The 27,326-nt window shown below is 46.5% G+C and overlaps 2 protein-coding genes across 6 annotated transcripts in view; both read left to right on the top strand.

Moving 5' to 3' along the window:
* The window catches only part of MRPL39 (mitochondrial ribosomal protein L39), a 128,543-nt gene that overhangs the window by 15,676 nt on the left and 85,541 nt on the right, over positions 1 to 27,326 (top strand). For 4 of the 5 annotated variants that reach the window (XM_068270580.1, XM_068270577.1, XM_068270581.1 and 1 more), the window contains one exon: positions 3,218 to 3,424. In XM_068270580.1, the coding sequence (XP_068126681.1) occupies positions 3,218 to 3,424 (207 nt within the window). Of the gene's footprint in view, positions 1 to 2,602; positions 2,703 to 3,217; positions 3,425 to 27,326 lie in introns of those variants that run through there. The other variant, XM_068270579.1, reaches the window with a different exon arrangement.
* LOC137547495 (protein kinase C theta type-like) lies at positions 598 to 2,095 on the top strand. The gene has a single exon (XM_068271089.1). It carries the CDS (start codon positions 662 to 664, stop codon positions 2,093 to 2,095), a length of 1,434 nt encoding a protein of 477 aa, XP_068127190.1. The 5' UTR covers positions 598 to 661.

Here is a 27,326-nt window from a genome sequence, read left to right as displayed (position 1 = left end):
TGTGAACCCAGCCACAGCAAACTCATATAAACTGACAGAACAGGACTGGAGCAGAACTGTAGACATGTTATGTGTGAACCCAGCCTGAGAGGCTTTTTATTGAAATATTCAGAAGTGCAGAGCCGCTAGAGCTGCCATGTTAGCTCGCTCTGCCCTCCCAACTGTGGCCACTTCTGCTGCTGCCGGATGACAGTTTATACTGGAAAACAGCTAAACACCTGATATAGACGGTCAGATATGTTCCAAAACAAAAGCAGTCATTTGTCGCTCGCCATTACTCCAGCAATAGCCAGTATCAAATGAATAGAATTTATCAGCAGAAATATTATTATTTCATGAAAATATCACTCTACAGATACAGGGTTCATTATTAGATTTGTATAGGGCAGCTGAGCCTGGACAGCAGGTGATGCCAAACAGGAGGGCAATGATGTCACAATACTGCTGTATGCAAGAATTTGATTGGTCCACACAGGAGGCGTGTGATGTCTTAATGCTGTGATGTCACAATGCTGCTGTGTGTATATAATATGCACTCCAGCTGCCCAGTGTCATTGTTGTTTTTTCACTGAGTGTGAAAGCGTCTTAGATTGTGTTTCTGAAGCTTACTTCATTACCGATCTATTAGTTCCTCTTACTAGGGACTAAACCCCTGCCTGTCATGGCCGGGGTTCCCATGTTCCCCATGTGGGGACGTGGCTTCATCAATAGGCCAGTGGTTCCCCTGCCTGCCACTAAGCAGTTACGTGAGCTACTGACCGCCGTGCCGGAGGTTATTCCTCTGCCTTACAAGCCTCCTGCATGGAACTGGACTTTTGAGAAAAAGTCCTTTGAGCACCTGCCAGTCATCCCAGAGGAAGATGAGTTCCGATCAGCCACCCCGGAGCAAGCTGACCCCAGCGCACCGCCCCAAGCCAGTGGACAGCCGTCCAACTCTCCTGCTGCTCAGCCAGTGGGGAGATGCCAGCGCTTTATGGGCCGTGTCAGGGCAGCTTTTGGCAGACTCTGTTGCTGCATCACCCGTGGCAACAGAGTTGTTCCCTTGGCAAGAGATCCTGCAGACGTAGGCGGGATCTCCACCAGCAGCGCAGCCAGTGAGCCCACCGCCCCCATGACTCTGGAGAGCTTCACCCTCCATAAATTCATCGGACAGGGGGGTTATGGGAAGGTTTTTCTGGCATCTCACCCGTCCAGTGAGGAGCAGTTGGTGCTAAAGGTGGTGAAGAAGAGGGATATATACGACTCTCCACTTGTGGAACGGCAAGTACTGGAGATGGTGGGGACGAGCCCTCTGTTTACTCATGCCTTCGGGACCTTCCAGACCAAGCATGACGTCTTCTACACCATGGAATATCTGAGCGGAGGGACCCTGAGACAGCTAATAGAGAATCATGCACCATTTCAGGTCGATATCACCAGATTCCTCATTGCTGAGCTCCTATGCGGGCTTGAGCATCTACACAGCAAGGGAATCGTCCATAGAGACATGAAGCCAGCAAACGTCCTTCTGGACCACAACGGCCATGCGAAGATTGCAGATTTTGGCCTTGCAAAAACCGGCATGTTTGGCAACAGAACAGCCAGAAGATTTGTCGGCACTGTGGCTTACATGGCTCCTGAGATCCTCCGCTACCAGAGATACAACTACATGGTGGACTATTTTGCCCTGGGCGTCATAGCCTATGAAATGGAGACGGGCAGAGACCCATTCCAACTGGCCGAAAAATTTAGAGATGTCAAACGGGCCATTTGTTGCCAGGACCCAGTTTTTCCAGAGGACACAAATGAAGATCTCCGCGACCTGATCAATCGTTTGCTGTGCAAAGACCAAGCAGAACGTCAAAGACAAGTCTTCAATCTGCGGGAACATCCGTTCTTTAGAGGCATCAACTGGGAAGAGATGTCCGCTGGGAGGTCATCCCCACCACCTGCCCTGCGGATTCCCCCACCGATACCATCACCAGAGAAGCTGATTCCATATCACGTGATTACGCCCGCCTGTCACCGCAGCCCTATAACACTGTGGAGACAGAGGCTGTTTCGTCACTTCAACTACGTCAGTGACAGATGGAAAGCCATGTGTAATCGGAAATAAAGCTTTCATATGATTGCCTTCCTCTGGATCAGCTTGTATATATGTGTATATATAATGGTATAATAATAAATTAAAAAAAAAAAAAAAAATAAAGAGTTTTGCCCCATGAATTGTAGCTACGACACTATCCACAGACCTGCATCTGAGTAAGGCGCCCGCTATAGCAACAATGCTATGGTCTTTGGCTGGCGCTCAAGTAAATCGGTGTTTCTGCGATCGCTGAACCCCAAATTACTTCTCCCTCCGAGGGGGGCGGGGGGATGGGGCAGAGTATTCAACACATCCGGGACTTTAAGCGGTAGCAGGGTGAGTCGCAGTTACTCAGTCCAACTGCCAAAATAGTGTGTTAGTGAGTAGGGAGGCTGCCAGCATTTTTGTATAGACCTTTTCTACTGAGTGCTTTTGTAAAGAATAAAAGTAATCCTGAGAATCTCCCATTAAGAGATGGACTAGTGCAAAATCTGCCAGACTTACTAGTTATGAGCCGTCATTCGGCTCACCCTGCGCCCAACCAGGGCTGTGGAGTAATTTTAGGTACCTGGAGTCGGTGGTTTCAATAAAATGAGGAGTCAGAGTCCAGAGATTTTGTACCAACTCCACAGCCTAGGTAAGTATTAGACTAAGGAGTCTGAGCGTGAGCAATTTTGGGTACCTGTAGTCAGTCGGGGTTGGTGGTTTCATAAACTGAGGTGTTGGAGTCGGATGATGTTTGTACCGATTCCACAGCCCTGCGCCCCAACTCGCCAGCAATGTACATATACGTACACACTTTAGGGGACCCAGCAGGAAACCTGAGAGGGAACAGTTCTCCAATCACAGCATACCTCTACAGCATGAAGCACTGTGATTGGTTGAATAGTGTGGGCATAGTTTCCTATAACCTATCTGAAACCTAGAAGCTCAAGAGGGTGCCGTCCATCCAATCACATTGGCGGAATTTCCTTATGTGGATTCCTGCTGAGTCCCCTAAACTAGACGATTTCTTTCCCTTCCTGCATCAGTTGAGACTTGCATGAAGTTTCTGGTCAGCACTAAAAACATGCCTGTACTATTTAGCCTCTAATGCCACACAAATGCTCTGCTTTCCTGATAGAGGAATGTTTTTCTATGGTTATGTTGCAGGGTGTTACTCTGTGGCCACAGCTACTAAACTCTCTGTGGCTGAGATTTCCCAGAGACGGTCTGAGCTGTACGAGAAGGAGAAGGAGAGGCAGTTGTCTCTGTATCCCCGTGTGGAGAAGATTGAGGTGACCTGTGTCGGAAAAGCCAATCCCGGGACTGTGTTTGTGATGAACAAGGGAATCTCCACCCCCTACAACTGTGCCATGCGTAAGTGTGATCTGCATGTCTACATTGCCTCATTGCTGCTGGCTCTGGCATATTGAAAGGCCTGTTTACATCGCCAGTAAATGGTTCTCCACCTACCTTCAAACTACCACTTCTAGCACTTAAAAGGACCACTGTCACCAAAATCTTAAAATTAAAAAAAACAAGTAAACCTATACATATAATGTTTCTTCCAGAGTAAAATGAGCCATAACTAACTTTTTTCCTATGTTCCTGTCACTTACAGTAGGTAGTAGAAGTCAGACAGAACCAACACAAAGGGTCTGTACAAAGATGCTGCCTTACTGCCTTGTAAGTGACTGCTACATAGGAAAAAAAGTCATTTATAGTGGATTTTACAGCTGGAAGAAATGTACATTTATATGTATGTATTTCAAATTTAACTTTTTTTGGCAATCGTTCTCCTTTAAGGAGGAGCTGCCAGCCACACTATCTCAGAAAAAAAAAACATATATATAAGTAGATAAATACTTGCTCTACTTGCATAACATATGTATTGCACTGTCCACTTTTTGATTTTAGTCATTTTTCTATAGTAAAATAAGAAAAAAATCCTCCTTTGCATTTCTCATTTTAACTGTGGCTATTTTGAAGCCAATCCTAGTGTCATTTCCTCCCTTACTCTCCTCTGCCTGATTGTGTATGCATTGCCCACCCTTCACTAAAGAAAGTGCATAGTCTCAGCATGAGAAATATTGGCCAATCAGAGAGGAACAGAGGTGTGGGAGGGGAAACGGGAGGGAAAGAGGCTTCAGCCACTCAGGCTGCATTAGTTAAGTCTGAGGGGAAGTTCAGAAGCAAAAAAGGACAACCCAGCATGCCCTGCAACTTCCTTTTTTGTGTACCAAATAAGAGTCAGGTAAACTGGGGAATGATCATTTATCAACAAGAAAAGTAATAGTTATTTTACCTTTTGGATTGCCTGGTTAGCATCCATATTACTTGTATACCAGATAAAAATAAAGAATTGATTTTTGATTTTATGCCCGACAGTTACACTTTAACGTTCAGAAAAGTGGGAGCAGGATTTGTTTCTGGTAGACTACCCTTGAAATTTGGAGAAGTGTTGTACTATATGTTATTATAAATATATAGTGTCTTCATCTTGTATGGCACATGTGACAAACGCAAGGCCAAATCTGGGGGCCAAATCTGGCCCCACACCATTTTATGTGGCCCTCAAGAGCTTCAAATATACATGTTTGTAAACAGTAAAAAAATGAGGAAATTAACTACTTCCATACCAGTAGTCTTTGCTTCCTTAAAGGGAACCAGAGACGAAGCATCCTCATGTATTTTACCATATATATCAGTGGGAACATCAGAGAAAACACCTACCCTGCTCTCTGTTTCATCCTTCCCTGCTCAGCCTGCTTGTTATCAGCTCTGATAAAATTCCCGACTGAGCATTCAGTCTGGCTTTGCTCAGGAATCATTATAGCCGAGTCTGTCTTCTCTGCTGTCTTTTCAAGCCCAAACCTGCCTCCTTCTGGCTCTGCTATAATGACTCAGCTATAATGATTCCTGAGCAAAGCCAGACTGAATGCTCAGTCGGGGATTTTATCAGGGCTGATTAGAAGCTGACTGAGCAGTAAAGGATGAAACAGCGAGCAGGGTAGGTGTTTTCTTTAATCTTCCCACTGATATATATGGTAAAATACATGAGGGTGCTTCGTGTTTGGTTCACATTAATGACCAGAGAATGCTGGTACCAAAGAATGGCGCCTCCCGACAAATCGCTGCACATACCCACTGCTCTCGCCAGTCATGCCGCTCCTGCATCCCCGCAGGCCCCTCTCTCTGCCGCCCCTATGACGGCAGAGCTGTGTGAGCCGGTCAGGAGATGCTTTCATTGGCTCCTGACGCTGTCCATCAATGTAAGCCAATCCCATCTCCCAATGAAATTGGTTCCTAACCAGGGCACACAGCTCTGCTGTCATACTGACAGCAGGGCAAGTGATCTGCAGCAGGGAGAGAGCAACACCATCTGCTGTAGCCTCGCGTGGATGATTGAAATCTATGCCCTGGAAGGTATAACAGGATCAAAACAGGGCATACATTTCAACTAACAAGATCCGAAAGTGGTTATAGGGCAACTAAAGTGAGCAGAATATGGAGGCTGGCATATTTATTTCCTTCTAAACCATACCAGTTTCCTGGCAGCCCTGCTGGTCTATTTGGTTGCAGTAGTTTCTGAATCACACCAGAAACCAGCATGCAGCTAATCTTGTCAAATCTGACAATAATGTCAGAAACGCCTAATCTGCAACCTTGTTTAGGGTCTATGGCTAAATGTATTAGAGGCAGAGGATCAGCAGGATAGCCAGCGAAACTGCTTAAAAGGAAATAAATATGGCAGCCTCCATATTCCTCTCAGTTTAGTTGTCTTTTAACCTCCCTGGCGGTAATCCCAAGCTATGCTCGGGTTAGCCCCCGAGAGCTCTATGCAGAGTATGGCGCGTAGCGGGCTGTTTTACTCACCTCCCGGGGGATCCAGACGTTGTTAGCCTTTCTCCTTCCTGTCCTCGGAGGCTTTGAATCATTCTGGTGAGATCACCATCATCGATCTCACTACAGAGTTACAGCGCCACTTGAAGGACGTAGGTAAAATTGCAGCACTGGAGCCCAGGGAGGTGATTGAGAGCAGGGGCTGCTGCTGACATTCTGGCGGCTTGATTTTTTTTTCCTGATTTTAACCTTTTAAAAAGACCCTAAAATCCGGAAATAATCATACCACCAGGGGGATTAATACTTGCTGTATACTTGTGTTTGTACCGGAGGTCTCTGACTTTTCCATGGAGATGGCAGGCCATTGCAGATGTATGTATGCGCATGTCACTTTTTGGCTTGTGACCATGTGTACCATTTTATCTTTTAACACTAATTTTCTGGTAGATTGGTAATCTAATTAAGTGACGGTACCCAGCCTTACGTTTGTTTTAGTTTTATCTATATATGTGCATATTTGCACTCTCCTCGTCTCCCGTTATGATTTGATGTATAGGTCTACTGTTTGCACACATTCGCGGCATGCATTCATAATCATGGCATCTTTGCTATTCCCACCCATACCGCCAAAAGCTGAGAGCAAGCATTCCTTTCAAGCAAGACAGCAGTTAGCTGTTTGAAGCTGCCACCACCTCTACTTCTACTCCATCCACTAGCCTGGGCATCAGTGTACAGCACAGGATGCTGCTCTCCATTGCCACCTTTCTTTTACTGCAGATGACAACACAATGCCTTCTCATCCAGAATTGCACACCAGTGCTTGGGCCAAATTCAGGTACGTGACGTTTTTAAGGTACGGCACCCACCAAAGATCCCCACATCCCCCCCCCCCCCCCCCCCATTAAAATTGAACTAAACAATGTATCCTGCAACTAAGACTGGGTTTCACATTTTGGCCCCTTATGTGATTGAGTTTGACACTAGGCATGGCAATGCTTAGGAGAACTCATGGAGAAGCATGTGACCAGTTTGATCAGCTGATAGATTTGTACGGTTCTGATTTGCTGTGATGACTTCCTGGTTTAACTCATGATCACGACCAGCAAATCAGAGTCTTCCAAATCTACCAGTCCCTTTTCCACAGTGTTATACAGAGTAAGAAACAAAACATGGGCTTGTGATATAGGTATTGGTGGTTTACAAGCTTACAGTGTGAATTAATGTGGAGAAATAGGAGGTAAGGCAATGAGTAAGCTGTATCTCCAGCACTAATGAATTAGTGAATCCGATTCTGGGAGAAACAGACCTTGGTCTGAGGCTGAAGGGCAGAGGCCCAAGTTAGATTTCTGGTCTGAAAATGTAAGTTTCAAGGGTTGGAGAGGAACACGTTGTGGAAAGGAGTTCCAAAAGAGCAGAGTAGCTAGAGAAAAGTCTTGTATGTGCAAATACAAGAAGGCAGTTCTATCTGAGGACTGAAAACAAGGTTGTGCTGAATGGTGGTTGCGGTTGAGATGTTTTTTGGAAAATACTGAGGAGATGTATATTACTGTCAATACGGCAAATGACCACACTGATTTGCTTACTTGTCCTTCACATACCATTACTTGAGAAATGCTGACAAATTAAAAAAATCGCAAATGGGCTGTTTGAAGCAAACACCACTGCTATCTGCCCTTTCCTAAGGCAGTTACCAATACGAAAGAGATGGTCCGCACTGATGTCTCCACAAACAGTAATTTATTCAGGACATATCCTATGACAGTTGGAAGCACGTAGCTGACATGTTTCTGACCTTAAAGAGGAACTCCAGTGAAAATAATGTAATTAAAAAAAGTGCTTCATTTTTACAATAATTATGTATAAATGATTTAGTCAGTGTTTGCCCATTGTAAAATCTTTTAAATTCCTTATTTACATACTAAAATTTATTACATGGTAACATTTTTACTGTGGGCAGGTGATGTAGCTGCTGCTTACTTTTTTGGCAGCTGTAAACAGCTGTAAACAGCTATTTCCCACAATGCAGCAAGGTTCACAGACAGGAAACTGCAAGGAGTACCACAGTCCTTTAGAGTTTCTGGTGGGAGGGGTTTCACCACAATATCAGCCATACAGCGCCCCCTGATGGTCTGTTTGTGAAAAGGAATAGATTTCTCATGTAAAAGGGGGTATCAGCTACTGATTGGCATAAAGTTCAATTATTGGTCGAGGTTCTCTTTAAAGAGAACCTGAGGTGGGATTTAATTATGTTAGTGGGGCACAGAGGCTGGTTGTGCACACTAACACCATCCTCTGTTGCCCCATGGTGTGCCTCCAGGACCCCCCTGCGCGCCGCTATACCGCCCTGCAGTGCTAGCGACACGCAGCGTGTCATCAGCACAATGTTTACCCATGCCTGTCTGTTAGCGCCGCTCCCCCGCCTCCTCCGTATCGGCGCTACCCGCCCGCGTCACTTCCCTCCAATCATATGGCCGTCTGTATCGACCGCCTCACCTTTCCGACGCTGTCCCCCTAACGTTGAATTAAATCCTTGCACTGTGGGGACATTTAACGGGGGGGGGATGGGGGGCTGGGGGACAGCGTTGGGGGTTGCACCACATTCATTGATCGTCCCAGTATTGCATGCAGTTCCAGCCGTGCACCCAATCAAGCAAGTCGGCCCAACATCTTGCAGCATGTGCGATCAACAATGCCACAGATTTTCGTCCTGAAATTGGTGCAATTGTCGGTCGGGCATGCACTTTGTGGCACCGATTTTCATCCAATTTGATTTATAATAATCGAATAGTCGATTGGCCGCCACGTCACCTGATGTATGGGCACCTTAAGACAACACTGTTTTCTGAGGCACTTATACATCAAAGAAACAGTGAGGCCTACTGCACACCAGAGCGGTTCGGCTGCGTTTTGCGATCTGCTTGCGGCTGCGGATACGCTTGGTCAATGTATCTCAATGGGGTGGTGCACACCAGAGCGGGAGTCGTTTTGCTGAAACGCATACTCCAGGGCTGAGGCATTTTTTGGATTGCGGAGGCAGTAATAAAGTATAGGAAAGTATTAAGTATAGGAAAAACGCAAACCGCTCTGAAAAACGCCTGTTCAGAGCGGTTTTGCGGGCGTTTTTGTTACAGAAGCTGTTCAGTAACAGCTTTACTGTAACAATATATGAAATCTACTACACCAAAACCGCTACAAAAAACCGCAAAACGCTAGGTGAAACGCTACAGAAAAAGAAGAAAAAGCGTTTCAAAATCTGCTAGCATTTTGCGGATCTGCTAGCGGTTTTTGGTGTGCACCAGGCCTGAAAGATACTTTCAGATAAGGTTTTAGTGCAGGGGAGTTAAAAGGGTCAATAGCTCTGCTCTGTTCCATAGTTTAAAATACAGAGTGTGGTTTTGTAGACTGCAAATATTAGAGAATGATGAAATGTTAGTTAAAAAAACAAAAAACTATAGAACTGAAAATAAATATAACACTCTCTTTTCTTTGCTACTAATGCGCTATTAAATATCCATACTACAAATACAATTCATTATATCATAAAAGTAAACCTGTATCTTTTAAAATAATAATAAAAAAGTTAGATCCTGACATCAGTAGGGGGAAACCTGTGGATGCTGCCGAGGCTTCCCCGATCCTCTACCATTCCTCTGATGCCAAGACCCTAATTATCATCACGCCAGCTCTTCCTTCCGTGCACATGCGTGGCTGCCCTGCCCAGGCGCAAGTGGGTGCACATGGGCCATACTCTGCGCCTGCTCAGTGCAGCTGCGCTCGTACACAGAGGGTAGTGTGGCCACAAGCAATCTGTGACTGGGTGCTTAGGAAGACCGAGGAACCATCTGGAGCATCCAGAGTTTTCCCCATACTGAGGTAAGTGGCTAACTTTTTTTTTTTTCTCCATAAAAATAGATTACAGGTATGCTTTAAAGTATACCTGAGGCGACGTGTGACTTGATGAGATAAATGTGTATGTACACTGCAAAACATATTAATAACCAGACTGTTTATTATGCTGTCGGAAAGAGTTATTATTCAGGCATGGAAGTGACAGCTTCTGTCTTGTCGGCATCTTGTCGGGAATGTAGTAAACATCACTGATAAGCAAAGTACAGTTATAAACGTTTTCCTGGCAGAATACAAGTTCTGAAGGAAAGGGGAGAGATAGAAAAAAGTCAATAGTTCATGTATTTTAACTCTGGGACACTTAATAGACTGGCATTGAGCAGTAAACAATTCAATCAACTGTAACCATGGGATGTCTAAAAAAGTAGGAGGATAAATGAAATTGGTTTTTCTCATCAGTTTATTTTCACCTCTGGTTCACTTTTAAGAACCCTTGGAACCTTCAAGCAGTGCTATAACAATTATAACAATAATTATACAACAGAGTCCCCATTATTCAGAATTCAGGCAACTGGAAGTCTTCACTAACGGGCATGCCTGAGGGATAATGGGGACCTATTTTGGGGGACTTCCTGTGGATGCTGGCAGGCTTTAAAGAGAACCCGAGGTGGGTTTGAAGAATATTATCTGCATACAGAGGCTGGATCTGCCTATACAGCCCAGCCTCTGTTGCTATCCCAAACTCCCCTAAGGTCCCCCTGCACACTGCAATCCCTCATAAATCACAGCCACGCTGCTGACAAACAGCTTGTCAGAGCTGGCTGTGTTTATCTTTATAGTGTCAGTCTGCTGCTCTCCCCGCCTCCTGCAGAACTCCAGTCCCCGCCTGCATCCCTTCCCTCCCGGCTGATTGGAGGGAAGGGACGGGGGCAGGGACCGGAGCTATGCAGGAGGCGGGGGAGCAGCTGAGACTGACACTACAGATGTAAACACAGCCTCACAGCACAGCTGTGATTTATGAGGGATTGCAGAGTGCAGGGGGACCTTAGTGGGGTTTGGGATAGCAACAGAGGTTGGGCTGTATAGGCAGATCCAGCCTCTGTATGCAGATAACATTCTTTAAACACACCTCGGGTTCTCTTTAAAATACCTACAGAGGCTCCAGCGATGTCTGGCAGTCTCCCTGAACCTCCTCGCAGCCTCCTAGTGGCTTCCGGCATCTGTGTAAGGAAGCTGGCGTGTCACATGACCTGATGCAGGTCAGCTGACACTCCTGCCGTGTATGGGGGAAGCCAGAAAGACGGTCAGAACCCGTGAGGAGATTCAGGGAGACTGCCAGACATTACTGGAGCCTCAGTAAGTATTTCAAGGGGGAGGTTTGTGCTATTTCGGCCCGGATGCTCAAGCAAACAGCAAGCACATGTATCTAGTATCAGGAGAACCCCGCCGGTGCTAGATACTGGGGACTTTGCTGTATTTTTATTATTTACTACAATAATTCTTGGAATGTGAAAGACATATTGACGTTTTTCTGTTGGAGGTCATCTCCATGTCCAAGTCTAAAGGCTCATGCCTACCAGAAGATATTTGCTTGAATCGTACCACTGTGCTATGACTTAAAACACCCCCCCCCCCCCCCCAGGCTCAGTGTGTGGCTTCCTTTCTCCACACTGCTGGGGGCAGGGCTGATGGGGAGAACCTCCCGGTGACTAGGCTGCAGACAGTGCCTTTACTAGTGAAGGGCGCAGGTGTTGACATAGCACACGAATCACTGGTGTCACTGTGACCTACTGCACTGCAGTGACTTGAGGCATTGAGGTGTGCAGCCATGTGTAGCACAGTCTGACAACCTTCCTCCCTGCTGTTCGTTATGGGAGGGGTTGTGGCATAATCTGGCACTGCTGATCCTCTCCCTCTAATACTTTTACCACAGACCCTGAACAAGCATGAAGCAGAACAGGTGTTTCTGGCAGTATTGTCAGATCTGACAAGATTAGCTGCATGCTAGTTTCTGGTTTTATTCAGGCACTACTGCAGCCAAATAGATCAGCAAGGCTGCCAGGCAACTGGTATTGTTTAACCCCTTGCCCACCGCTCCACGCCCCATGACCACTCCACGAAAATTGGCGTGAAGTCCTGGGGCGAGGTTTTGCAGAAGATCGCGCGCACATCTCTGCTTGAATGACGGAGCTCTGCTCCGTCGTCATTCTCCCAGCGGCGATCGCGCTGGGGGACTGTTAGATAGTGAGACCGCCTTCTATTTACACTGTACAGCACTGCGATCTAATGCAGCGCTGTACTGGGGACAGATGTGTGACAATCGGCTGTCCCCTCAGGAGGCTCAGGAAGTGATCGGCTCTCATAGGCTGATGTCTATGAGAGCCGATCACTGTGATTGGCTGGTAGGGGAGAGAGTATGGGGAAATAAAAAATAAAGTAAAAATGTTGTATTATTTATTGTAAACGCCCCCCCCCCCCCCCCAAAATATTTATAAAAAAAAACAAACCTCCCAGGAGCGATCACAGCCCACCTACAGAGCTTTCTGTTCGTGGGCAGAAAGGAGGGGGGGGGATCACTTGTGTGCTGAGTTGTACAGCCCTGCAGTGAGGCCTTAAAGCTGACGTGGCCTATTTTGTAAAAAATTGCCTGGTTACTGGGGGGGGGGGGGGGGGGGGCGGGGGCGGAACTTTAACTCTAGAAAAAAAATCCGTTTCACTTACCTGGGGCCACTGCAGCCATCCTGTGCCCTCGCAGTCACTCATGGCTCCTCCAGTCCCCTGCCACCAGCTAGTTTCGTTTTTGCCGACTCTGAGTCGGCTGGCCGCCATGCGTACCTTTGCCCACATTCCTGCTGGTGCATGAAGCTACCGTAGACTTGAAAGCGTATATTTTTACACGTTACTGGTGCAACGCGTACATTTTTATATGTACTTGTTAATGTCAGCGATAGCTTCCTGCACCAGCGGGGAATGCGTACAAAGATATGCGAGGCGACCCGCCCACTCAGTCGGCAAAAACAAAACTTGCTGGTGGCGGGGACCGGAGGAGCCATGAGTGACTGACTGCAAGGGCACAGGATGGCTGCAGGGGGCTGGCAGATGCCCCAGGTAAGTGAAACTCATTTTTTTTTTTTAAAGGAAATAAATCTGGCAGCCTCCATAGTCTTCTCACTTCAGTTGTCCTTTAACTTCAGGCTAAAACAGAACTCAAGTGACAATTGCGTTTTTAGATATTCCAGGTTAACTACAAACTGCAGATCTACAGCACAGGAACAGCTAGTGACGAGACTTACTGCATAAATTGCTGCAGAAGAATTTGGCGCTATAGGAATACTAGAAATAAATACAGTCCGATACTGATTTAGCTTATTTGAATGCTGCAAAATCATGTCTGCCTTGAAATAATAGTTTTATATGTGCAGATGTAAAGCTGCCACTAGATGGCACAATTCTACCGCGTTTCAGGTTAAAAGCTGCAATCCTTTCTCTGTCTCTGAGCTGCAGTGGTCTCACAATAAACACTAGCAGGTGGTTTCTCCCGAGCTGCTATACAGCTTGCATACAGGTGAAAGTACAGTTGTTTTCTACTATTGACATTGCATTACAGTTTTTTTGCTCCGTAACAGAAATACTCGTCTTCCTCTTTCTTTTTGGTGCTGTCAGACACTAATGTCTGGGTGGATTGCTACATATTGCCCAGCATTAAGTTTCATGACAAGACAAATAACATATCGTGCTTTTCTCCTGGCGGACTCAAAGCGCCAGAGCTGCAGCCACTAGGACGTGCTCTATAGGCAGTAGCAGTGTTAGGAAGACTTGCCTAAGGTCTCCTACTGAATAGGTGCTGGCTTACTCGAACCCTGGTCTCCTGCGTCAGAGGCAGAGCCCTTAACCATTACACCATCCAGCCACTCGTCATCAAAATGTTGGGTCAGACAGAACACAGAAACCGCTGTATAGACCCCCTATATCACACATATCATATGTCAAACACAAGGCCCGTGGGCCAGATGTGGCCCTCCTTGCCATATTATGTGGCCCTCGAGAACTTCCAATGTCTATCATTGTAAGCAGCAAAAGAAAGACAACACATAGTGGCATAGCAATAGGGGATGCAGAGATTGCGATCGTACCGGGGCAAGTGACGTGACACGATGAGATAGACATGGGTATGTACAGTGCTTAGCACACAAATAACACTGTTAATCTTTTTTTTTTTTTCCCTTTCTCTGCCTGAAAGAGTTAAATATCAGGTATGTAAGTGGCTGACTCAGTCCTGACTCAGACAGGAAGTGACTACAGTGTGACCTCACTGATAAGAATTTCCTCTTTTTCTTTCTTGCTCTCAGAAGCCATTTTCTGCTAGGAAATGTTCTATAGTAGGAATTTCTTATCAGTGTGGGTACAATGTAAACAAGCCTAAGCCTATCCGAGGCGGTGCAGGATTGATCGCCGTCCTGTGCCGCCCACAGCAAGGAGGGGAGGGCGGAAATCGCAGTGGAGGGGGGCTTTGAGGAGGCCCCCCCCGCTACACGCAGATAGCCGGTGGCGATCAGATCCCCCCCAGCTGGACATCCCCCTAGTGGGAAAAAAAGGGGGGGGGGGAAGTCTGGTCGCCCTGGCTGCAACCTGATCTGTGCTGTGGGCTGGAGAGCTCACGCAGCACAGATCAGCAGAAAATAGCCCGGTCCTTATGTGGTTATGTGGTCCTTGTCGCGGAAATTGTGAAATTTGAAATGCATGTATTCACATACAAATAAGAAGTACGTTTCTTCCAGAGTAAAATGAGCCATAAATTACTTTTCTCCTGTGTTGCTGTCACTTACAGTATGTAGTAGAAAGCTGACAGAACCAACAGGTTTTGGAGTAGTCCATCGCTTCATGGGGGATTCTCAGGGTTTTGTTTATTTTCAAAAATACTTAGTGAATGGCAGTTGCTCCGTCTAACTGCCAAAAAAAGTGTGCAGCAAGCAAGGACGCTGGCTAGCATCGTTGTATGATTCCATTTTCATGTAGTTTCTTTATAAAGAATAAAAGCCATGCTGAGAAAATCCTATGAGGAGATGGACTAGTCCAAAACCTGTCGGTTCTGCCAGATTTATACTACGTACCGTGACAGCAACATAGGAGAAAAGTAATTTATGGCTCATTTTACTTTGGAAATAACCTACTTCTTATTTGTATGCGTTTGCAAGTATTTAAAATGTTAATTTTTTTTTCGATAGTGGTCCTTTAATAAAAAAAATTGGCCCGTGACTATGTTTTAGATTATGGCCCCTTACATGATTGAGTTTGACGCCCCTGCACTATATAATAGCGGAGGCATTGTTTTTCTCTGTGGTCTCCCTTATAACAAGTAGTCAGTGGGGTTAGACTTGACCTGCCCCCTCGTTCTGCATCTGCGACTCAAATAGCATTAAAGATATCAGAACAGCGCGATAGCCTGGCTAGTGGCGTTACAGGTTTCTTTAAAAGTGGAACTCAACCCAGAACTTCCTCTCTTTAAAAGTGAATGCCAACAATGTCTTCTGTTGTTGTACAAATCATCAGTGACAGGCTGACATGTTTAGGGCTATCTGACAAGAACTTGTTGGATATGTTCTCATGTATGTGCTCCACGCCATTTACGAGCGCCGCCATGCTGTACCTGCGCAAATATGTCCGCGTCTGCTCAGTAAACCTGCCCGGCTTTTTGCTACAGGTGCAGTAGGACTGTGCTCGTTCAAGAAGGGGAGCATAACTGTGAACTCTCAGAGGGTCCCAGTCAGCAGCGGTGGTGTTGAGTAGGACATGGGAACCCTCTGGAGTATCTACTTACAGGTTTACTTTAACTCCATTCCCAATGATTAACTCTAACCTCCCCTTTCTGAAGCACAACCTTAACTGATGAAATTAACCTCTCCAAATTAACCTCTCCATCCTCTTCTCTCAAACCATCTCCCCCTGTCGAAACCTATCCCTTACCGATGCTCCAAACTTACTTACATGAGTAGTTGGGTTGAAAAAAGACATATTGCATCAAGTTCAACTAGTCATTGAACTTTATTCACACCAAATGATCACTGTAGCTAAAGTCATGCACCCAGTCTACTTCCTTCACACCAAATGATCACCATAGCTAAAGTCATGCACCCAGTCCTACTTCCTTTACACCAAATGATCACCATAGCTAAAGTCATGCACCCAGTCTACTTCTTTCACACCAAATGATCACCATAGCTAAAGTCATGCACCCAGTCTACTTCCTTCACACAAAATGATCACCGTAGCTAAAGTCATGCACCCAGTCTACTTCCTTCATACCAAATGATCACCGTAGCTAAAGTCATGCACCCAGTCTACTTCCTTTACACCAAATGATCACCATAGCTAAAGTCATGCACCCAGTCTACTTCCTTCACACCAAATGATCACCATAGCTAAAGTCATGCACCCAGTCTACTTCTTTCACACCAAATGATCACCATAGCTAAAGTCATGCACCCAGTCCTACTTCCTTTACACCAAATGATCACTGTAGCTAAAGTCATACACCCAGTCTACTTCCTTCACACCGAATGATCACTGTAGCTAAAGTCATGCACCCAGTCTACTTCCTTCATACCAAATGATCACCGTAGCTAAAGTCATGCACCCAGTCTACTTTCTTCACACCAAATGATCACCATAGCTAAAGTCATGCACCCAGTCTACTTCTTTCACACCAAATGATCACCATAGCTAAAGTCATACACCCAGTCTACTTCCTTCACACCGAATGATCACTGTAGCTAAAGTCATGCACCCAGTCCTACTTCCTTTACACCAAATGATCACATGTAGCTAAAGTCATGCACCCAGTCTACTTCCTTCACAAAGAATAATCACCGTAGCTAAAGTCATACACCCAGTCTACTTCCTTCACACCCAACGATCACCGTAGCTAAAGTCATGCACCCAGTCTACTTCCTTCATACAAAATGATCACCGTAGCTAAAGTCATGCACCAGTCTACTTCCTCCACACGAAATCGAATAGGACTTGGGAACCCTCTGGAGTATCTCCTTACAAGTTTACTTTAACTTCCTTCCTTTAACCTCCCCTTTCTGAAGCATAACCTCTCTTTACTCTCCTCTCTCAAACCATCTCTCTCTGTGGACACCTATCCCTTCTACTTTACCCCGAACGATCGCTTGTAGCTAAAGTCTTGCACCAGTTTACTTCCTTCACACCGAATGAGCAAATGTAGCTAAAGTCTTGCAACCAGTCTACTTCCTTCATACCAAATGATCACCGTAGCTAAAATCATGCACCCAGTCTACTTCCTTCACACCGAATGATCACATGTATATAAAGCATACATGACAAACTTCAGCCCGCGGGCCACATCTGGCCCTCAGAGCCATTACCTTTTGCTCTCAAGTGGTTTCCCCACTTTGCATCATGTTTGACCCACTCTAGGTCACCAGGGAAGCCATTTGGGGGAGGTAGGGGGGAAAGCACAAAGCACTAGGGAACTGTATAGGGGAAGGTGGGGCCACTAGACCCCAGGGAACTGTATAGGGGAGGAAGGGAGGACCTCTAGACACTAGGGAACTTTATAGGGGAGGGAGGAGGACCATTAGGCACCAGGGAACTGTATAGTCGTGGGAGGAGAGCCATTAGACACCAGGAAACTTCATAAGGGAGGAAGGTGGCCTGTAGTCATTGAGGTCGTCCCGTGACTAGGTCCCAATGTTCAGTTTTAGCCCACTTTTATACTTGAGTTTGACACCCCGATCTAAAGTCATGCACCCAGTCTACTTTCTCCACACCGAATTATCGCAGATGGCTAAAGTCGAGCACCAGTCTACTTCACACCGAATGATCTCATGTATCTAAAGTCATGCAACCTGTCTACTACCTTCAAACGGAGTCATGGCATGTAGCTAAAATAATGCAACCTGCCTAATTCTTTCACACTGAATGATCGCAAGTACCATAGCTAAAGTGATGCACCCAAACCACCTGATCTCCTTATCTTCTCTGTATTCCACTGTCCTGCAACTTCAGCAAATCATACCGTCCGTGCTCCCATCCACCTCAAGTGCCCAATAACCACAGGGAAACTTTCCCTCCAGCCTGCTCTATACTAGCAGCCTGTATATTTTATCAGATGTATTTAGATAATCGGAAACAAAATCCCCAAAAAACAAAATATATTTCTCTCATTTTTTTGCATACTTTGAACTGAAAACTGATTCTGCAAAACCTTTTAAAGTGCGTTTAATCTGTGGCTTTGAACGCCATTAAATTACCATACAAATGACTTTTTTTCTTTTGTTACAACTTCATGGCCGCATAAGCTTTTGCGAAGATATTTAATTTACTCGGTGAGCCGTGCTGTGAGTCAGTTATTAAGTGTTTGCAGTCATGGTCAGCTCGTGGGACAGGCGACAGTCTATCAGGAGAGTAGCGCGGTAGTGTCAGCCGCAGGAGCTGCTAATGGACTGTGTCCCCCAGTCCTGGAAGCGCCAGCAGAATGTTCGACTTTATCTCGTCACATCTGGCTCTGACGCCTGTCATGTGATTGGAGAGCCTGCAAACAGCGAAAACACTCCTGTTTGCAGCTGTCCATCAGCTTGTTATAGTTAAATGATACCAGAGCCGAAGGAAGCTGGTTAATCCAGCATAGGTTGTAGGTGGTGTGGTATAAGTAGATACTTACCACGCCTTCCCTTCCCCTCTTTCACTCGCCTTTCTCCTGCCCAAGACCCCGTTCAGCTCGCTGACCCAGGTGACTCAATACGGAAATTCTGCACCGCACATGCACAGTATGTCCTTTCTGCTCCCCTGTGCCCGCGCTCAGCGAGGCAACAGACAGGCACGCTCACTCCCCCCCACTCCTGCGTCCCGGCGTGCATGCTCCACTGTTCTGCAGTACGTGCTGTGGAGACGGCGCAGGAGCGGGAGGAGCAAGCGCTCCTGTCTGTTACACCACTGAGCACGGGCATCGGGGAGTAGAAAGGACATACTGCGCAGGCACTGTGCGGAATTCCCTCTGAGTCGCCTGGGTCAGCGAGCTGAACGGGATCTGGTGCAGGAGAATAGAGATGGGAAGTTCGGATCTTTTCAATGATCCGGATGATTCGAATCGGATCATTGAAAAGATCCGGATCTTTGATCCGAATCTCGGATCATTTTACAAGGGAAGCATTCGGGGGGTGAAATGACTAGCAGGGCAGGAGAAGGAGAGGGGGGTGGACACACAGAGAAGGGGAGAAGATGGACAGAGGGCAGGGAGTGGACAGAGAAGGGAGGAGGGACGAGCAGAGAGCAGAAATGTTTGCACACAATACCCACATGCTGCAATCCATATGCTTTACATAGATTTCACTTACATGTTCATCTGTATACCTTGAATGGAAACGTCGCCAGTGAAAGTAAGCATTCCCAGAAGATAAGTGCAGCTGTTTAGAGCGAGTGCAGGAGGATCATATTGCGCTGCAATCACAGTGCCTGCAAAGTTACTGAGCTGTGCTGAGCTGAGCCAAAAGCTTCCAATGTGTTCACTGTGCACAACTACTGAACAGACAGCCTATAATGAGCAGCACATTTCAGCCAGTATGTGTGCTCTACACATATCTGGCAGTGGCACCCATGTCCCCTCTACCTGTCTCCCTGCAAGGCTGGCTCCCCTGAGTCCCCTCCAACAGAGCGATCCATCTCTGCTCTGCTTCCAGGACCCCGCTGCCCGCTGAGAGGGGGCGTGTCACTCCTGGCCCCGCCCCTTTTGCGATCCGAATCACTCATTTTGATGATTCGGATGATTCGACTCACAAAATAGATTCGGATCAAAGATCCGAATCGTTCATGATCCGGACAACACTACAGGAGAACGGCGAGTGACAGAGAGGAACGGTAGACGCAGTTAGTATCTACTTATGCCTCCCTGCCAATAGCATATGCTTGAACCTGGATTAGTCATTCAGCTCAGATATATTTCTAAATGCTGAACACACAACACATATTTTCTTTGTATTTATTTTGCAAATTTAGCATTTTTATGTTATTTTAAAGTTTTGGTGTGCTTACAGTGCCTCCGGAATGTATTCACAGCGCATCACTTTTTTTCCACATTTTGTAGCACCGAATTCTCGTGTGGCTATAGCAGTAATGCTATAGTCCGCGCTCCGTGCATGGGTAATTCGGGGATCCGGCTGTTTTTGGACCCTAAATTACATCTCCCTCCGAGTTGCTAAGACTTGGATGGGGAATCGTAATTAACCACTTAATGTATTAGGTACAGTATATCTACGCCCTTGCAGACTTCATCTTAGCTCCAGGGACATAGATATACGTATATACTGTGCGTTTCCGCGCGTGTACTCACCGCCGTTAGCTCAGAGATCAGTGAGTGGGAACGCATGATCTAAGTACACGTTGCAATAATTGGCGACTTCTATGAGAAGCCGCAATTATTCTGAGAAAAAAAAATCCCATCCACCATTTCCTGTAAGCTTCATGGTATGCAGGACACCTAAAAAAATGACTGAGGCAATCTTGTGGCCAAATAGGAAATTTACATCTACATAGAATTTTTTTTTTTTTTTTATAAATTTTTTTTTTTTATATACTTATTTTTAAATTAACTAGTTAATTCCCACACTCACCCCATATTTACCCAATAGAAATATTGCATTAAAAATAAATCAAAAATGACAAAAAAAGGGACAACTTTTTTAATATGTATGTCAAGAGGGTATATAACTGTTATCTTTTAAATGATGGGCTTGTAAATAGTGATGGATACGAAACTGAAAAAATGCACCTTTATTTCCAAATAAAATATTGGCACCATACATTGTGATAGGGACATGATTTAAATGGTGTAATAACCGGGACAAATGGGCAAATAAAATATGTGGGTTTTAATTATGGTAGCATCTATTATTTAAAAACTATAATGGCCAAAAACTGAGAAATATATTTTTTTCCTATTATTCCTGTTAAAATGAAATTAGAATAAAATAATTCTTAGCATAATGTGCCACCCAAAGAAAGCCTAATTGATAGCGAAAATAACAAGATATAGATCAGAGGTGCCCACACTTTTTCGGCTTGTGATCTACTTAAAAAAATTATCAAGTCAAAATGATTTACCTATGTACAATTTTAGGAGCACACTTGTATATACAGAATGGAAATTGTAGTGCGATCAGGATCTACCATGAAGCCCTTCACGATCTACCGGTAGATCGCGATCTACCTAATGCTGGGGATACACGGTATGTTTCTGTACCGTGTATTGACCAGCTGATCCGGCCAGCTGATAATATTCAGCTGGCCCGATCAAGCCGCTCGACTCCCGCCCACTCGATCCCCGCCGGCAGACAATGGCAGGGAATCGAGCGCTGATAAGGAAGCGCCGGCGGGGACGAGCGGCAATTGATCCGGGCGGACGAGCGGGGACGCGGCTGGGGTCGATCCGGCGGCTGTTCGGCCGCCGGATCGACCCGTGTATTCCCAGCATAATGGGCACCCCTGATATAGATCATTTTGTTATGATGAGTAGTAATAAAGTTATTGGCAAACGAATTGAACTAGGGGGAAAATTGCACTGGTGCTTAAGAGGTCCTTACACTTGACAGTTCATGACAGAGCACAAACCAAGCATGAAGTCAAAGGAATTGTCTACCGACCTCTGAGACAGGATTGTCTTGAGGCATACATCTAGGGAAGGTTACAGAAAAAAAATTCTGCTGCTTTGAAGGTCCCAATGAGCACAGTGGCTTCCATCATCTGTAAGTGGAAGAAGTTGAAATCCACCAGGACTCTTCTTAGAGCTGGCCGGCCATCTAAACTGAGCGAGTGAGGGAGAAGGGCCTCATGACCATGAAACCTGATGGTCACTCAAAGCTCCAGAGATCTTCTGTGGAGAGAGGAGAACCTTCCAGAAGGACAACCATCTCTGCTGCAAACCACTAATCAGGTCTGTATGGTAGAGTAGCCAGACAGAAGCCACTCCCTAGTAAATGGCACACGGCAGCCCACCTGGAGTTTTCCAAGAGGCACCTGAAGGACTCCCAGACCATGAGAAACAAAATTCTCTCGTCTGATGAGGCTAAGATTGAACTCTTTGGTTTGAATGCCAGGCATCCTGTTAGGAGGAAACAAGACACAGCTCATTACCAGGCCAATACCATCCCTACAGTGAAGCATGGTGGTGGCAGCGTCATGCTGTGGGAATGTTTTTCACCGGTAGGAACTGGGAGACTATTCAGAATAAGGGGGAAAAGTGACTGCAACAAGGTACCGAGACATTCTGGATGAAAACCTGATCAAGAGTGCTCTTGAACTTAGACTGGGGAGACGGTTCATCTTTCACCAGGACAACAACCTAAAGCACACAGCTAAAGCTGCAGCACCGCTTTAACACCGGTTAGTAGTCTAAATCCAGGCTCAAGCTGTCCACTGAAACAATCACAAGCGATTGTTCCAACTTTCAGATGTCTGTTCTGTGTATGAGACACAAATCACAAGATTTTAGGAAAGGGTGAAAAGCATTTTTGGTGAGTAGTAAGACACGTGTTATTTCACCTGTGGATTGGCTGTCGACATGCCTTTTGTCTGTGAGTGAACTTAACGATCAGTGAAGCTCTTTTAGCCGGGTGCCCCACCCAGCTAATTTTGATGAGCACCCGGCTGTCGTCAACTTGCCTCCCTATCCTCCTATACTGTCAAGCAGTGTTGCACTAGCCCTGCATTCCCTCCATCGCGCCCCACCCGGCTACTTTTTCATGCCACCCAGCTGGAAGAAAGTTCTGGGGAGAATACTGATAATGTTTTATGTATTTATCCTGCAGATTGGCTATGAGACAACATGCACTGAGGAGAGCAGGCTGTGGCAGAGTGTGCACTGAGAGCAGGCTGTGGCAGAGTGTGCACTGAGGAGAGCAGGCTGTGGCAGAGTGTGCACTGAGGAGAGCAGGCTGTGGGAGAGTGTGCAATGAGGAGAGCAGGCTATGAGAGCATGCACTGAGGAGAGTGTGCACTGAAGGAGAGCAGTCTGTGAGAGAGTGTGCACTGAGGAGAGCAGGCTGTGAGAGAGTGTGCACTGAGGAGAGCAGGCTGTGAGAGAGCATGCACTGAGGAGAGTGTGCACTGAGGAGAGCAGGCTGTGAAAGAGCATGCACTGAGGAGAGCAGGCTGTGAGAGAGCGTGCACTGAGGAGAGCGTGCACTGAGGAGAGCGTGCACTGAGGAGAGCGTGCACTGAGGAGAGCAGGCTGTGAGAGAGCGTGCACTGAGGAGAGTGTGCACTGAGCAGAGCAGGCTGTGAGAGAGCATGCACTGAGGAGAGTGTGCACTGAGGAGAGCAGGCTGTGAGAGAGCGTGCACTGAGGAGAGTGTGCACTGAGGAGAGCAGGCTGTGAGAGAGCGTGCACTGAGGAGAGTGTGCACTGAGGAGAGCAGGCTGTGAGAGAGCGTGCACTGAGGAGAGTGTGCACTGAGGAGAGCAGGCTGTGAGAGAGCGTGCACTGAGGAGAGCAGGCTGTGAAAGAGCGTGCACTGAAGAGTGTGCACTGAGGAGAGCAGGCTGTGAGAGAGTGTGCACTGAGGAGAGTGTGCACTGAGGAGAGCAGGCTGTGAGAGAGCGTGCACTGAGGAGAGCAGGCTGTGAGAGAGCATGCACTGAGGAGAGTGTGCACTGAGGAAAGCAGGCTGTGAGAGAGCATGCACTGAGAGTGTGCACTGAGGAGAGCAGGCTGTGAGAGAGCGTGCACTGAGGAGAGTGTGCACTGAGGAGAGCAGGCTGCGAGAGAGTGTGCACTTAGGAGAGCAGGCTGCAGTGAGGGGACAGACTCCTCTCAGTTCCTCACACAAGCGTTGGCTGCAGGAGAGGCGAGCGCTCAGGCCTTTGCCAGGAGTCGTGCACCTCCATCAACCGCACTGTGTGTCAGAAATGCTGCAAATTGCTTTGTGACAGTGATTGGAGGCTCTGAGAGAATGTATAAAGGGGCGAGATGGCCAGCGGCACTTTCCTCCGTGCGGGTAGCTCAGAAGATTGCGTATATTATATATAGTGTAGAAAAATATAATCTCTCCCCTCCTGGCAAGCTGGAACTGGATTTTGCAAGCTTAAGTCTTCCTGTCACCTGGGCACGGCAGGGGGGGGGGGTCTTATTTCCTGCCGTAAGGCGCCTTTTACTGCGGCCGTGACCTGCTGGTTCATTAGTGACGAGTGACATCTCTGTGACGTGATCATTCTGACTTCTGACACGAGAAGTAATTGGAGACATCCATTACTGTCCCCTTTTGCGAGACGAGGCCTGCAGCCGATCTGTCCTGCTCGTCTGATAGCTGTGGAGGCGCCAGAGTCTCAGCTATTGGTACCAGAACATCATCTCTGCATACCTGTTCCGGGTTATTGATTTTGTATGGAGGTAGTAAAAAGGAAGTATGGAAGTTGGAGAATAAGCAGCATGCCAAAGAAGCATTGCTAGAGGACAACTGAAGCGAGAGGAATATGGTGGCTGCCATATTTAGTTGCCTGGCAGCCCTGCTAATCTATTTGGCTGCCATAATGTGTCTGAATCACACCAGGAAAAAGCATGCAGATAATCTTTCAAATCTGACAATAATGTCAAACGCCTGATCTGCTGCATGCTTGTTCAGGGTCTATGGCTAAAAGTATTAGAGGCAAAGGATCAGCAGGACAGCCAGGCAACTGGTATTGCTTATAAGGAAATAAATATGGCAGCCTTCATATCCCTCTTGCTTCAGTTGTCCTTTAACCTCCCTAGTGGTATTGACTGATATACACGTCAATACAAAACCTGCTGTAAACAGTATTGACATGCATACACGTCATTACTCTACTGCACTGTATGCTAGACCCTTGCTTCACACATTTTGGCACAGAAAAAAAAAGGTTATGAAAATTAGTTAGATCACTTTTTGCACAAAAATCCTGGGGAAATGGAACACCAGGGAGGTTAAAGTGGACCTGAACTCAGAACTTCCTCTCTGCTCTAAAAGATAAGCAGACAGCATGCTAACCTTTAAAGGACACATCCGAGCAATTTAAAAATATAAAAAAATTTGCTTACCTGGGGTTTCCTCCAGCCCCTGCCAGCCATTCTGTGCCTGCGCGGCTCATACCTGGGGCTTCCTCCAGCCCCCCACCCTTAGGCTGATTGGTCCCTCACTGTCTTTCCACGCTGCCTGGATCCTCCACTAGGTGGCCTGGTAATTAAGACAATTGCCGCAGTCTGGCCGCGCACGCCCCCTATCATGCTCCCACAAACAAGAGCGTTCAGCACCTGCGCAGGTGCAGAATACTCCCGGTGTCAGGAGTGCGATGGAGTGCGCACGTGGCTGGACTGCGCCTGCGGAGTTCACGGGGCAGCTAGCGAAAGATCAGGCACCTTGGGAGGATGGCGGGGATCAGGTCCTTTAATGTGACTGGACCCGCTGGTGCTCAGGGCGGGAGGAGTGGAGCCACGTTATGTTAGTGTGTGCACTGCTGCAGTTCAGCAGCATAACGTGCACAGAGTGCCCGCTCCCCAATTACGCATGCTACACCGCCAATAGCACACGTAGCGTGCAGGGACACTGATTTAAGACGCCAGGATTCACTAGCGCGCGTAACAGCAGATAACCTGCACTGATATGGTGTGCTAAGTTTAGTGAATTTAAGCTCAAGGTCTGCAGTAAATGCATGCACAAAAATGCGCTCACAGAAAACGGACAGACAAGTGTGAAATCATGCAGCGCAGTGTGGTGCTTCAGGGATCAAAGGGTTGGACCTTGTCTGACACGCTGATACACATAGGGTGATGCCATGTCTAGATCCGGCAATGGGCCCCTGGTAACCAGCCTAAAAGTGCACACATACTGTATATACTCTATTATAAGTCTAAAAATGTAGGTCTGATTCACTTCATAAAAGTATAGGGGTCGACTTATACACGAGTCATGGGCAACACTGAGCACACTGAGTAATGTGTGTACTTTTAGTGACATTCCCATTTGCAGCAATGTACCCAGTGATAAGTGATACTTTGAGAAAAGGAAATGCCAAGAAAGCACATGTCTGAAAGTCCTGGCCACAACAATTAACAAGGAAAGGGGCAGAGGGGAAATACTGGGCTGCATAGAAGGGAGTGAATGATTTCAGCACTTGGGGACCTGGAGGAGGTATTGGCTGCACTTAAGGGACAGGAGGAGTTAATGGCTGCAATACTGTGTGCAGTGCAGTAATTAACCCCTCCTGAGCCCCAAGTGCAGCCATTAACTTTGCTGGGTAGACTTGTACTTGAATCATTCAAAAATACCAGCTTGAAGGAATCATCAGGCAAATCATAGAAAATCCGCTATACTTATCAGGGGCTTTCTCCAGCCCCTTGCAGCTGACTGTCCCATGCTGACAGCTCCACTCTCAGCCGCTGGCCCCGGGTCCCCGCACGGTGCAGAGGACAACCTCGAGGTCATCCTTACTGCGCTGCTGTCAATCATGGCCACATTGTCCGTGGTGTACCTCGCCTGCGCAGTAAGCCACGGACAATGTTGCCATGATTGACAGCGGCGCTTCACGCAGGCGCAGTAAGGACAAACTCAAGGTCGTCCTCTGCACCGTGTGGGGACCCCCTGGATTTTCTTTAATTTGCCTGATGATTCCTTTAAAAGGGTTGAATATTGTAGTCGACTTATATACAAGGTCGACTTGTATTCGAGTATATTCGGTAATATTTGAATTATCTGGTGCAGCAACCGAGAATGGGGATGGCCGCAATCCTAGTGTTGAACTAAAGGTTCATACCCACGCCGCGATTTTGTGCTTTTTTCTTCCAACAAGCGGCGGGTTTTTTTGAGCGTCGAGTGTTCATTTCTGCAATCTTGTGACATGGGTGCAAGTGAGCGATTTGGCATGAATAACACTTTGCAACACGTGGCAACAATAACCGTCACAGAGGAGCTTTCAAATTTCAGACAACTCCCGCACAAAGTGCTGCAATCGTTTGAACTCTCATTGCTTCTTCAGGTGAGTATTCATCATTCGTACAACATTTTAATCTGAAGGGGCTGACCCTGTGCAACAGCGCCACCTAGTGGCAGCCAACATAGGATTGGAAAGGGTAAAGTGATTTGGCAATTGTCACATTCATTTTTTTATTTAAAGTTTACACGGCTCCTAATCCTGGAAACAGGATTGTAAATAACATGTTCTTTAAATTTATTTTTTTTAAACCCATAAGCAGCTTCAATAGAGTTAACTGGTTTGAGATAAAAGCTCTGCTTTTGACCTCAGTGTGCAGAACTGGTTGTGCTGTACATTCTCGGAATGCTTTGATCTCTCTCTCTAACAGCAGAAAATATAGAAACTGAAAGCATAAGTCCTCTGTTATTGTCTCACATTGCCCCCTGGTGACAAGTGGGCATATATGCACTTTATAGCAGTACTAATAAGAAGCAAGGAAACGTAACAAATAATGATGAATTAAAAAAAGTGCAAAAATAAATTGGCCTGGAGCGAGCATCTAAATAAATTGGCTGCTAAAGGGTTAATACATGATTCAGAAGTTTAATTGAGCTTTGCTATAATTTTAGCGGCGTGGGATTCGAATTGC

Source organism: Hyperolius riggenbachi, chromosome 2, assembly GCF_040937935.1.
Source record: "Hyperolius riggenbachi isolate aHypRig1 chromosome 2, aHypRig1.pri, whole genome shotgun sequence".
Classification (NCBI taxonomy): Eukaryota; Metazoa; Chordata; class Amphibia; order Anura; family Hyperoliidae; genus Hyperolius; species Hyperolius riggenbachi.
Note: the sequence above shows the minus strand (reverse complement) of the source record. Positions and strands in the feature narration are given on the sequence as shown.

Bases quoted from the DNA above. Each gene is read 5' to 3' on its own strand.
- LOC137547495 (XM_068271089.1), top strand. From the start codon at position 662: ATGGCCGGGGTTCCCATGTTCCCCATGTGGGGACGTGGCTTCATCAAT.